This window comes from Cornus florida, unplaced genomic scaffold (assembly GCF_030987335.1).
Source record: "Cornus florida cultivar Cherokee Brave unplaced genomic scaffold, ASM3098733v1 CherokeeBrave_3.0.0_Hap2_Chr11, whole genome shotgun sequence".
Lineage (NCBI taxonomy): Eukaryota > Viridiplantae > Streptophyta > Magnoliopsida > Cornales > Cornaceae > Cornus > Cornus florida.
The window spans coordinates 65,830,565-65,844,713 of record NW_026775581.1 but is presented as its reverse complement, the minus strand read 5'-3'; the positions used below and the strand labels follow the sequence as shown (position 1 = coordinate 65,844,713).

Genomic DNA, 14,149 nt, shown 5'->3' with positions numbered 1-14,149 from the left:
TCGAAGCATGATTGTGTTGGTCCTTCAATCTCTTTCCACTCATCGTCGCCGGAGATGATGGGTAAGCTTATGGGTCGCAAGAACTGTTCATGCTTCGGGTTCATTGGTCTGAACTAGGCTTTGCTAGACTTGGGGCTCACTAGATAGAACTGGGTCGTGTAATTTGAAGTTTCGCCTGACTGATGGCTCTCGCCGGAGATGATGGGTAAGCTTATGGGTCGTCGGAACTGGGTCATGCGGATGCAGAGGTGACTACAACTTTCTTTGATCCTTTGATTCATTCCATGCTGATCCAGTCTTTTTCTTCATTCAAATCTCTAAATATAAAGAGGTACTAAAGGAGCAGTTTTGACACAGCTTGGTTCCATCATCGATTATCCATGTGTTGTAATCATTGACCATCAGAGTTTCAATATTGGTGATGACAAGAAATTAGAGAAATGATAATAATCAGAAATTTAAATAAATGCAATTATTAAAATAATACACGACAGTAGAGGAACATAAAGCAAATCCCCTATGTCAGTTAGCCATGCTCAATTGCAAACACCTTCCATCTCCTTCATTATATAGGGAATACCAATGTGCAGAAAAAAAATTGAATCTTAGTCTACAAGACCGCAATTCAATTCCTAGGACACCAATACCCATTGTTTGAGGGATTATGGGTATCCGAAGGGATTAGGTCACCCATTGTGCCCCCAACCCATAGACAACAAAAGAATAAAATAAAAATGAAGAGCTCCAACAAGCCGGTTGGTTGTCACAGAAAGAAATAATATACTGGTACTTGCACATGAAACGGGTGTGTGGTGGAAGCAGTGGGGAGCGGATAATGGTGATGATAGCACGACAGCAGTTGGCAGGTACATAGAGGGGCTTTTTTGTCATTTAAAATTATATATATTTTGTATTAAAATTTTGAGGGTAAAAGAGTCAATTCGCATGTATCAGATGCCAAAAATTAAATTGGGATGTAAGTGAAAGTTAAAATCAAAATTTCATTTAGTTGAAAAATAACCTAACCTCAGGGGGTGTGAGTATAATTTACTCTTAAAAATACCGAAATCTCAAATTGACGTGAAAGATCGAACGAGACTACGGTTTTGCTTCAATGACTGAAACCGAAGACGAAACTCTATGACGGAAATCAATCCACGAGAAATTTGTTGGGTTTATTTCCTTCTATATGGAGGAAAGCCAAAGTGGGTTTTATTAAAGCCCAGCTCTTTAGGGTAAATAACCCTAAGGAAGTCAAGATAAAAAGAGAAAGAGGTTAGCTGCAAGTTTTAGAAGAAAGAGAAGGAAAAACCGAAGCTTTTTTCCATTCTTATCAGATTTCATCAAACGTTCGATCCCGCTTCGTTCGTGGTCCGATCGAGTTGAAATTTAGAGGAGAGGTTTATGACTCAATGAGTTAAAATTTGAACGGTGAAGATCGGATTTTGAGCTCAAGAACAGTGATTCCTACCCGTGAACAGCAATCAGGTTTTGGTTTTTTCTATTTTGCCCAGATTTCATCAAACGTCCAATCCGCTTCGTCCGTGGTCCGATCGAGCTGAAATTTAGAGGAGAGGTTCACGACTCAATAAGTTAAAATCTGAACGGTGGAGATCGGATTTTGTGCTCAGGAACAGTGATTTGTACCTATGAACGGTAACCGGGTTTTGGTATTTTTTCTCTCCAATTCTCTTTATTTTTGCCAAGATTGTTGTATCTTGATGAGATGTATTGTAACCTCTAATTGCGATTAGAGAAGACTTTGTGTACCCTTTATTTGGTTGATAGTGGAGATTTTAACTGGACCAGGTCCCGTGATTTTTGTTCCTCACATTGGGGAAATTTTTCACATAAAAATTGCTTGTGCTCTTGTGGCTTGGTGTGATTGTTTTTTTTTTCCCTATTATTTTCAGCACATATAAAAGTAGAGATATACCGTATTTGCTTGTATATAGGGAGAAGAGTTATTCCGCTATATTTATTTATTGTTATCTCCCCCAACAGAGTGGTATCAGAGCTCTTCTTAGCAAATATAGTATATCACTACTTTTATATGTGCTGAAAAAAAAAAAAAAAAAAACAAAACAATCACACCAAGCCACAAGAACATAAACAATTTTTACATGGAAAATTTCCCCAATGTGAGGAACAAAAACCACGGGACCGTTAAAATCTTCACTATCAACCAAATAATGGGTACACAAAGTCTTCTCTAATCGCAATTAGAGGCTACAATACATCTCATCAAGATATCAACAATCTTGGCAAAAACAAAGAGAATTGGAGAGAAAAAATACCAAAACTCGGTTACTGTTCACGGGTACGAATCACTGTTCCTGAGCTCAAAATCCGATCTCCGTTCAGATTTTAACTCATTGAGTCATGAACCTCTCCTCCAAATTTCAGCTCGATCGGACCACGGACGAAGCAGGATCGGCCGTTTGATGAAATCTGGGCAGAATAGAAAAAACCAAAACCCGGTTATTGTTCACGGGTACGAATCACTGTTCCTGAGCTCAAAATCCAATCTTCACCGTTAGATTTTAACTCATTGAGTTGTGAACCTCTTGTCCAAATTTCAGCTGGATCGGACGACGAACGAAGCAGGATCGGACGTTTGATGAAATCTGGGCAGAATGGAAAAAAACTGTGTTTTTTCCTTCTCTTTCTTCTGAATATTGCAGCTAACCTCTCTCGCTTTTTATTTTGACTTCTTTAGGGTTATTTACCTTAAAGAGTTGGGCTCTGGGCTTTAATAAAACCCACTTGGGCTTTCCTTCATATAGAAGGAAATAAACCCAACAAAATTTGATGCTTTGTGCAAGTTCTTTGTTTCTTTTATGTGCTAAAGTATGTACAAAATCTACAGATTGATTGGTGGGAAGAGAGAATTTGGTGGGGAATTTATTCTTCTTACCAGGATTAGTTTCTTACTTATATTTCTTGATTTTATTGGGATTTTTTTTATTTATTTAATGTCAATTATCAGAGTTTCTCTCCACTGGAAGAATTTTGGTTGATTGGTTATTTGATGGAGGAAGCAAAAGAAAAAGGAGGATACTAACTTCAACATGTTCTTTGCTTTGTAGGTTGAGTAAGGCTATTTAGACCAATTACTCTAATCTATTTGTCTTGTCGAAGGGGTTTCTATGTATTTGATGTAGCAAAACCTTAAGCCTAATAAATAGATTTGAAAAATCCATCTAGAAATCATTTTCCTATACGAGTATTATCACACACTAAGCATCATTAACGAGGGTGTTGTAGAAAATGGTAGGCATCAGTACCACTGGTATAAGTATTAAGTAGGTTTGAGTTTGGTGACATGATAAATTGATTCTGTACCAATAGATCTGCTCATCCTGAAATATAAAGCAAAAGTTCGTTTTGAGATCTACTTGAGGTTCTCAGTTTGTCATAAACACACTTTAAAAAATTTAACCCAAAAAATGTTTCAAGAATTCTATACCATCTATGAAATATATATATTAAGAGTTGTGGATTAGAGAAAATTGCTGCCCACCATTAATGACAATGAGTGATGCATTGGAAAATGGGAATCATATCAACTGTAAAAATAGTCTTGTATGATAGTTTTATGAAGTTCCAAGTAATGACCATAATTTGAGGTTCATGTTCTTAGTAGGATAATGATAAGAAGCAAGAGTGGGAGGCTTATGGATAAAGAAAAAAAATGATTTTAGAAGCATAATTAAACTGATAAGAACATATACTACACTTAATCTTAGCCAAAAGGCCGAGAAAGGTATTTTTGCGACGCCAGCACAAAAAATAAAAAATAAAAAATAAATCAGGAAAAAAAGATTTTAGAAGCATAATTGGAACAAACTATATGGTCATGGGGCTTTTTAAAGAGCTAGCTAATTGCACGAGGCTCCCACTATTGTAAGTTCTGGAAAGGTTGGATGTAATGCATGCAGTGAATTGCATAAATGATAAAGCCTTTCTGTGTGTGGAAATCGTTCTATGAGACGAAAGTGGCAACCTTAAAATTCCATAATATATGCTTTGAAAGTGGTGTAGAATTTGAATTTTGAGAACTGTTGTTATTGAGTGTTATTTATTTATTTATTTTTTTACCCTGTCTAAAAACTTATACACCCACATACTCTTATGTGGACTTGAACACTCAAACTTTTTACTTTGAAATGTGAAAAAGTACCATTAGGTTACAACCCTCGGTGATTATTGAGTGGCTATTGATATCAGCTAAATTTCTTTGCTCTCTTATACATGAACATGCTACAACTTTGGGGTCTGTATGAAAACGTTTTAGTTAAGACCTGTCCACAGAGAATGCATTGCTAATTCTAATTTTTCATGAAAATTATACAAAGCTTCTCTTAGTCTTTACTGCCAGTTATCCAGTATACCAATCAATGAAATGGCTGATTATGTGAAATGTGATTGTTATACATAAATTGGTGATTATAAGAAATATAAATGGCACTGGTAGTTGGTTTCAGTTCATTAAGCATACAAAATAATATTTTATATGAATTTAGGTTCTTTATTAATCTGTTGATTGTTGTAAACTAGTCTTGGAATCAGGTTTAATGGGATTTAGTCATATTTGACTCTTTGTTGAATCCTTAAATACATACGTATATAAATTCACCTTGTAAATTTCTACTCTCTTTCAGTTATTAACTTCAGTGGAAAATTGCTGTTCACCATTCTCATCCGGTGGATTGAAGAACATGGTTCGACCCTTTACAATAAATTGAAGCATTGGCCTGCTTTTCTTTTTTTATACCCAAATTATGTGGGCATGACTGCCAGAGGGTCTTGAGCATGAATACTGCCACGCATAATATGCAACATTATAATTGACCTTATTCGAAGCAAATCTTGCAAAAATTTAGTTATTGCTACTGATAAAGCTAAATGTTTAACAATGTAATTGAGAAAGAAATGATCATTAGGTCATGAGAGTACTACTTCCAGCGAAATCGGACAAAATTCAAGAAGAGGATTAAGAAGCAAGAAGAGGATTAGGAAGAGGGAAGGAAAATACCAAAATTTCATCAACGATGATGTTGTCAACCATTTTATACAGTAATAGATAACGCTTTACATATATATATATATTATTGATGCTGAATTAATGGAAAGATTAAAGTTTCTATTAGTCTCTATAAAATAGAGTGATTGGTGCTACTAACAATGTACCGGCCGGCTAATGATCGGAGTACAAACCGGGTAAGAAAAATTAAGTTATTACTAAACCGGAAAGATTTATATAGGATTTAAGGGTTCAGATCAATACACATGCATTTCCATACTTGAATTGCAGCTGAGCAGTCTGTCATCTTCTAATCTAAATTTAATATCCTCCAATATATCAATTAAGAATATCTATAAATAAAACTATATATAAAAATAGTTATGTCAATGTATCAGATAGTAAAAAGGTATTGGATTTAAATAAAGATACCATATATATATATATATATATATGACCAAAAGTCATTCACAGATTATGACGACCATTTATATTGCATTTCCTATTTTTTATTTATTTTTGAGTGGTCATACCTTTCTTAAGGTTATATTTCATGGAAGGGTAGTGGCAAAGTTATGCTACATGACTTTGTCGAAATGGTTTTCAGATCATAGGCTTTATTTAAACTCTTTCAATTTTTTTTTAAACCAAAAAAATTGGAAAATGGTATTGTCACCTATGCAAATTTTTATTTTTATTTTTTAATTTATTTCATCAAAGATGTGCTTAGTAACATGTAAAAATACTACTAAAAAAATAGAATAAAAAAGAATCTGGTTGTAGTAAAATTTGATACATAATTCATAAAGTCTAGGAGTGAAGAGCAGCAAAATTAAAGTTTAATTAGAACAGGATGCCTGTAAAGTGCATGTTTGGTGGTGAAAGTTTTGAAGATGAAATTACATCCCCACAGGAAAATTACTGAAAGGAAATTGATTTTTTGACTATGGATCCATCTCAATGGTTGTATTTTTTTTTTTTTTTTTTTTTATTTATTTATTTTGGTAAAGCCAACAAGAATACAAAGATCAAGCCAAAAAATAAGTTGTTTGTGGGTATTCAAAAAAAAAAAAAAAAAAAAAAAAGTTGTATGTGGGTATTCAAAATTTGGATGACAGAGTTGTGGAGATGGTGTTGGTTGAATGTTTTTAGAATGTGGAGTTTTTGTGCTGATAATATGTGAGATGAAATGCCAATAGTTTATTTAATAGGAAAAGCGAAAAAGCATGTTAGGGAATAGGGATTGATTGCATAATCCAAGTACAAATGTAAATATTGATGGAATATAGAGTGCTTTGTATAATCTTGGGACAATTGGATTATTTGTGACCTGGCAAACCAGATGAGAATATGTAATTTCCAAACATATGCATTGGAAAATGGGAATCATATCAACTATAATAATAGTCTTGAATGATATTTTTATGAAGTTCAAGTAATGACCATCATTTGAGGTTCATGTTCTTAGTAGTTAGTAGGATAATGATAAGAAGCAAGAGTGGGAGGCTTATGGATAAAGAAAGTTTGATTTTAGAAGCATAATTAGAACATACTATATACTAGGGGCAAATGTCAAGGATGCTTACACATGAAAATCACACATTGGGTGTGTATTGGATGGTCATGGGTTTCTTAAAGAGCTAGTTCAGTGCACAAAATTCCTGTCATTGTGAAATCTGGGAGGGTCGGATGTTCAGAGCCCTGAATAACAATATGCATACAGCATAAATGATTAGCCAAGTTCAGTTCATTAAGCATACAAAATAATATTTTATTCTTTATTAATATGTTGATTGTTGTAAACTGGTCTTGGAATTAGGTTCAATGGGATTAAGTCATATTTGACTCTTTTATGAATCCTTAAATACATACATATATATAAATTCACTTAGTAAATTTCTACTCTATTTCGGTATTAAGTTGAAAGGAAAATTGCCTTTTGTTCACCATTCTCATATTCTAACCAAATGTTGCAAAAGTTTCAGTTCTTGTTACTGGTAAAGCTAAATGTTTAACATTGTAATTGAGAAAGAAATGATCAATGGGTCATGAGAGTACTACATGCTTCATGTCCCCCTCAGATGCCTGCCGTACTAAACCTTGTAAATAGGACAAAATTCAGGAAGAGGATCATGAAGAGAGGAGGAAAAGACCAACATTTTGTCAACAGATGATATTGTAAACCATTTTATACGATAAGTCTTTACATATATATATATATACATTACTGATACTGAATTATGCAGAGATTAAAGTTTCTATTAGAAACTATAAAATATAGTGATCGGTGCGAGTAACAAAGTATCAGCTGGCTAATGATCGGAGTACCGGCCGAGTTAACAAAAATTAAGTTATTACTATATCGGAAAGATTTATCTATGATTTAAAGCTCCATATCAATATACATGTTTTTCCACTCTTGAATTGCAGGCACAAATGTAACATACTGAAGTAATTGAACATACTATTCATTACATATACCTTTCGCAAAATTCAAAACAAACAATTACACAGGTGATTAGTACTACTACGGGGTTGTCACCCATCTTATCAACTTTCCAAATACACCCACCTACCCACTTGCCCATCAACTTATTTTTGTTATCCAAATGCTGAATAATGAACCGAAATCGTTAGGCTGACAGAATCACGCTCCATGTAAAAGTCATGGTCCCAGCTGAGCTGGGTTTAATATTTTATTTAAAAGAAGTAATTCATAATCATCCGGTTAGGATATCAATTCAGAATATTTTCATAGTGAAAATAAATAAATAAATATATATATATATATATAGTTATGTCAAATTGAGAATGCATCTCATACTGAAAATAAAGTAAATATATACAAGTAGTTTGGCAAATGGTAGAATTGGTAAAAAAAACCAAAATACGTAAAAGGCAGAAGATTTAAATAAAGAAACCATATATATGACCAAAAGTCATTCACAGACCATGAATATTACATTTAAATTCGCATTTCCTTTTTATTTATTTATTTTTGAGTGGTCATACCTTTCTTAAGGTTATATTTCATGCAACGGTACTGACAAAGTCAAGCCACTTGACCGTCTTTGACTTTTACCTAAATAGTTTTGAGACATGGGCTTTATTTAAACTCTTTCGAATTCTATTATTCAAAATTGGAAAATGGTATTGTCACCTATGCAATTTTTATTTTTTGATTTATTTCATCAGACTTAGTAACATGTAAAAATACTCTTAAAAAAAAATATAAAAAAAAATATTTGGGCGTGTAGTAAAATCTTCTACATAATTCACAAAGTCTAGGACCCAAGAGCGGAAAATTAAACTCTAATTAGAGTGGGGTGCCTGTAAAGTGCATGTTTGGTGATGAAAGTATTGAAGATGAAGTCACAATTAAATTATCACAAACATCCAACTATTAATTTATTGAAATAAAACTGATTTCATGATTATTTATTATCAGAAAATCAACTCTTCGTATCTTTGGAAAGTATGAATACACATGCAATTGGCATTTTATTATTTTATAGGGTAAAATGCAAAAAAAAAAAAAAAAAAAAAAAACCTCAACTATTGGAGTTTTGCAAGAAAACTCGTGAACTACAAAAATCCCCCTAAATTATGATTTTGTTGCTTTTTTTTTACTAGGTCGTTTTAACCTTTCTTCCCAAAAAATCTGCTAAGTCTTCACAAAAATCCGTGACCTGCTTTATCCTTCTATATACATATACATATATTCTCTCTCCTTTATGAACTGCTTGTTCAATTCATTTATGAACTGTTTGTTCTTCCAATTTATATATATATATATATATATATATATATATATATATATATATTGTTCTATATATAGAATCTCGATCCCAATCTCCACAATTGAAATCCTAATCTTAAATTTCTCAAAATCATGTTGTTTCTTGTCTCTAATTCCCATGTGTTCCAAATCATACAACTATATATACAAAGGGTATGTGAAGAAGATGAACAGTATCACCACGAGTGGACATGGTGACGCGGCCGGAGGATTTTGCCATCCCTTCTCTCTTTCCTCTCTCTCCTCTCCAACTCCAAACTTGATTACAACGATTTAATCTCGCATGACAGGTTGCAAAGTTGAAGACGAATGGTGAAGGACACCCAAGCCTAGAAAAATTGAGACTGTAATTATTACTGGTGTTCACGGTCACCAAAGTTGCTGGATGCTAAATATTTGGGTTGCCAAAACATTCCGATTTGGTTTAGATGATATGCTCTGCTCCAGTTTGGATTTGGTTTGTATGATGAAACTCACTGAAATTGGGTCAAGGTTCATTATTGCTCCAGCGAGAGGAACGGTGGTGTTTATGGTGGTGGTGGTGGCAGACGGTGGTGGTGGTGGTGGCAGACGGTGGTGGTGGTTATGGTGGTGGTAGTAGCACCAATCTGAATTTGGGTTAGGGTTTTATAGATTCGGGGAATCTATATATATATATATATATATATAGATGTATAATTATATATATAAGGGCGTGTATATATGTTGAACCAAACAAGATAAAGACAATTTGGTATTTTCATATATGGAAGGGCATTATTGTTCAAAAAATTGCTGATAGCCGGATGCGGTGATTTGCAACAACTTTGTATAGTTCAGGAGGTTTTCTGCAATTTTTGTAGTTTAGGGGGTTAATTACAAGTTTACTGATAGTTCAGGGGTTTTTTGCATTTACCTTATTTTATAATCAATTCTTAGAAATTTTTTTAATAAGTAATAATGAATTAAAAAAAGGCCTTCAAAAGGAGAACGAATCCCTTAAACCTTAAACATTAGAGCAACTGGGGTCTAAGGCCCCAAAGAATCCAAAAAAAAAATTAAATCATCGGAGGAGGAACAAGAACTCCTCTTCACATAACTACATAGAGAACGAATAATAAGTTTAAGTGTTACCGTAGACGACTCCTTCCTTTCAAACATTCTACTAATAATTAATTCTTAGAATTAACTCAGCAAATACAATAGGAATCCGTTTACTTGCATCCAAATTAATAAAACGTGTCATAAGGCCAACTGTGTCCCTCTTCAGCTTATTAAAATTAAATAACAAATGAAATATAACTATAAAATTACTATTTTGGGCATTTAACAAGACGATTACATTAAAAAAACCAAAATCTCAAATTAAGATTAAAGATCGAACGACACTAGGTTTTGCTTCAATGACTGAAACCGAAGACGAAACTATGTGACTGAAACCGAAGACGAAACTATGTGACTGAAATCGATCCACGAGAAATTTGATGGTTTGTGCAAGTTCTATGTTTCTTTTACGTGCTAAAGTATGTCTACTTATTCCGCATTTTCATTGAAAGAACTATATTGAGAAACTAGAATCATATTCACTAGGGGCTCAAGCATCTGATACCAAAGTTTCATAATTTCAACTAAATTAATAAGGCTGCGTACAAAATCTACAGATTGATTGGTGGGAAGAGAGAATTTGGTGGGGAATTTATTCTTCTTACCAGGATTAGTTTCTTACTTATATTTATTTAATGTCAATTATCAGAGTTCCACTCCACTGGAAGAATTTTGGTTGATGAATTATTTGATGGAGGAAGCAAAAGAAAAAGGAGGATACCAACTTCAACATGTTCTTTGTTTTGTAGTTTGAGTAATGTTATTTAGACCAATTACTCTATCCCATTTGTCTAGTCGAAAGGGATTTCTATCCATTTGATGTAGCGGATAAACTCAAACATGGGCAAACCCTTAAGCCTAACAAATAGGTTCGAGAAATCAATTTACGAATCATTTTCCTAAACGAGTATTATCACACTATGCATCATTAATGAGGATGTTGTAGAAAATGGTAGGCATCAGCACCACTGGTATAAGTATTAAGAAGGTTTGAGTTTGGTGACATGATAAATTGAATTCTGTACCAATAGATCCGCTCATCCTGAAATATAAATCACAAGTTGGTTTTGAGATCTACTTGAGGTTCTCAGTATGATAAACACAGTTACAAAAATTTAACCCCAAACATGTTTCAAGAATTCTATCTACCATCTATGAAATATATATTAAGAATCGAGGATTAGAGAAAACTGCTGCCCACTGTTAATGACAACGAGTGATGCAATTATTGAAAAAAAAAAATGGACTCTGCTGACCAGACGCACTAATTATACACCGAAACATAAGAAAGAATGCATCTATTTTAATGGGTTCTATCACTATGTGTCCCTCTTTAATTAGTGAGTAATACCATCTCATCACTATACAGGAGCATTTAAGTTTTTCTCGTAAGCAAGGGATTTGGATTTCTTTGCAAAGAAGCACCAAACATCTTGACAAGTGGCGCCACCCGTACATGTATAATAAAAGTTCAAGAAAAGAAACAAATGTTTGGGAAAATGAGGCTTTGGGGTTTTCAATTGAGAATCTTTAGCAGACACAAACTCAGTGGAGGAAAGAATGAAACATGAAAAGTGGAGAAGATGACCAAGAATGAGATTTTATAGGGGTTCATACATAATGGGTTGGAAGGGCATTTTAGACACCGAAAAGGTATTTTGAGCGTTAAATTTGTAATTGGTCACATGTCTGTTAAGTCTAAACGGTAAACTAACAAATGGGGATAGTTTGATTTATTTGTCCAAACCTCAAGTCGTGCAACTTACCCTTGATTATTCCGGTCATGTGTGTGGACCTTATTTTAATCTTTCTAATAATGATATATTTTCACTCTAGCCTTTACTATTGGATTCTGTGATCAAAAGAGTTGTAATCGTTTATATATATATGCCCTATGATTCTCCAACTAAACTACACATTTCACACTTAACAAGAACAAAGCTGCAGAATATATGAGACTAAATTCAACTCAAAATGTTGCACAGAAGGGAAGAAGTGAAGAGCACATGAAGAAGCACAAGCTGGGTCATTTATCACTCAATAGTGGACTGAAAAACACCAGCTCCAACATTCCCCAACTAAACTAAGTCATTTAACACTTAACAAGAGCAGGAATAAAGCTGCAGAATATATGAGACTAAATTCAATTCCAAGATGTTGCACAAAAGGGCAAAACTAATTTCATAAAAGTTAAGGATATAAATTTTGAAACCCCCAAAAGTGAAAAGCACAAGTTGAGTCATTTCTTACTCAATAATGGACTGAATAACACCAGCTCCAACAGTCTTTCCTCCTTCTCTGATAGCAAACCTCATCCCCTGCTCACATGCCACCGGCATTATCAGCTCCACAACCATCTTCACACGGTCACCGGGCATAACCATCTTCGACTCCTCATCCTTATCGTTCATTATAGAGGTGACCTTCCCTGTAACATCAGTAGTTCTCATGTAGAACTGCGGCCGATAACCAGCAAAGAAAGGCGAGTGCCTTCCACCCTCTTCCTTCTTCAACACATACACAATGGCCTCAAACTTGGTGTGAGGCGTAATCGTCCCCGGCTTTGCCAAAACCATCCCTCTCTGTATATCAATCTTCTGAATACCTCTCAGCAACAACCCCACATTGTCACCAGCCATTGCGTCATCAAGAATTTTCTGAAACATTTCAACCCCTGTCACAGTAGTGTTTCTAGTATCCTTCAAACCCACAATTTCAACAGTCTCTCCGACCTTAATTGTACCTCTTTCGACACGCCCTGTGGCGACTGTGCCACGACCGGTGATTGAAAACACATCTTCTATTGCTAGAAGGAATGGGAGATCAGTTTGGCGTTGAGGAATTGGGATATAGCTATCCACATTATCCATTAATTCATAAATTTTATCGACCCATTGATTGTCGCCTCTTTTGAGATTAGGGTTTGCCATTAAAGCTTCTAAAGCTAACAATGCAGAACCAGAAATGATGGGTACATCATCACCAGGGAATTCATAAGAGGAGAGAAGTTCTCTTACTTCTAATTCCACAAGCTCAAGCAATTCCTCATCATCCACTTGGTCCTGTTTGTTGAGGAAGACGACCATGTTGGGGACACCCACTTGTTTGGCGAGGAGGATATGTTCTTTGGTCTGAGGCATGGGTCCGTCGGCCCCGGAGACGACAAGGATTGCGCCGTCCATCTGGGCGGCGCCGGTGATCATGTTCTTCACGTAGTCTGCGTGTCCGGGGCAGTCGACGTGGGCATAGTGGCGGTTCTCGGTCTCGTACTCGACGGTGGCGGTGTTGATGGTGATGCCGCGGGCACGCTCCTCCGGGGCGGCGTCGATCTCGTCGTATTTCTTGGGGGCACTGTTGCCCATGGAGGCTAGGGCCATGGTGAGGGCGGCGGTGAGGGTGGTCTTGCCGTGGTCAACGTGGCCGATGGTGCCGATGTTGACGTGGGGCTTCTTCCGCTCGAATTTGCCTCGAGCGGCACGGACGGTGAAACAGCGGCGGCGGCGGACGTTGGTGGAGGGATTGTGGAAGATAACGGTGGAAGGACTGGTAATGAAGGAGGAGGAGAGTGTTAGGTTAGTGGGTTTGGTGCGAGAAGTACCATTTGGGAGGGTACAGATGGTAGATGGGGACGAAGAAGGCGAAGGTGAAGAGTAAGGGTATATGAGGAGCTTTGAGGAAGATGATGTTGTTGCTGCTGAAATTGCCATGGAAATTTTGCGATGGAGTCCAGAATTCTAGTATAGAGAGAGAATCTAGAGAAGAGGAAGAGAGGTTTTGTTCTCAACCTCTCGTACTGGGTTTATCCTTCTCTGCGTCGTAGTAGGTAACAAGAAGGACCGTGGACTGGTGATTTCATGAAATCTCTGTGCTCTCTAATGGCAATGTGACACGTTTAAAATGTTACTGTATTAACTAGGGTGAGAGCTAGATGTGGTTAGTTCGGCTAAAAGTAGTATCTTGCTCCACTTACAGAATAGGACTACTCTGCACTAGTTTAAGTTATCCTTTTTATTTATTTATTTATTATTGGAGTATTATTGTTTTATCCTAGCAAGAAAACTCAAATACAACAATTATTTTAAGGGTTAAAATCATAAAGCTGCCATTACTTTCAAATTTTAATAGCAAAACCCATGAATTTGATCCGTTCGGATCGAATCGCTACACCTACGGATTAATGACAGATTCAAAAAAACTAAATCCGTAGCCGATTCAAAAAAATTGAATCCGTAACTCACGAA

General features: G+C 35.5%; 1 protein-coding gene and 1 pseudogene across 1 annotated transcript; both read right to left on the bottom strand.

Moving 5' to 3' along the window:
• Positions 1-3,669: 3,669 nt before the first annotated feature.
• On the bottom strand, positions 3,670-3,770 carry LOC132287235 (U2 spliceosomal RNA; annotated as a pseudogene).
• An 8,145-nt stretch (positions 3,771-11,915) lies between these two features.
• Positions 11,916-13,715, bottom strand: LOC132282406 (elongation factor TuB, chloroplastic-like). The gene has a single exon (XM_059784075.1). The coding sequence runs from the start codon at positions 13,613-13,615 to the stop codon at positions 12,155-12,157; it is 1,461 nt and encodes a 486-aa protein (XP_059640058.1). The 5' UTR covers positions 13,616-13,715; the 3' UTR covers positions 11,916-12,154.
• Positions 13,716-14,149: the final 434 nt, after the last annotated feature.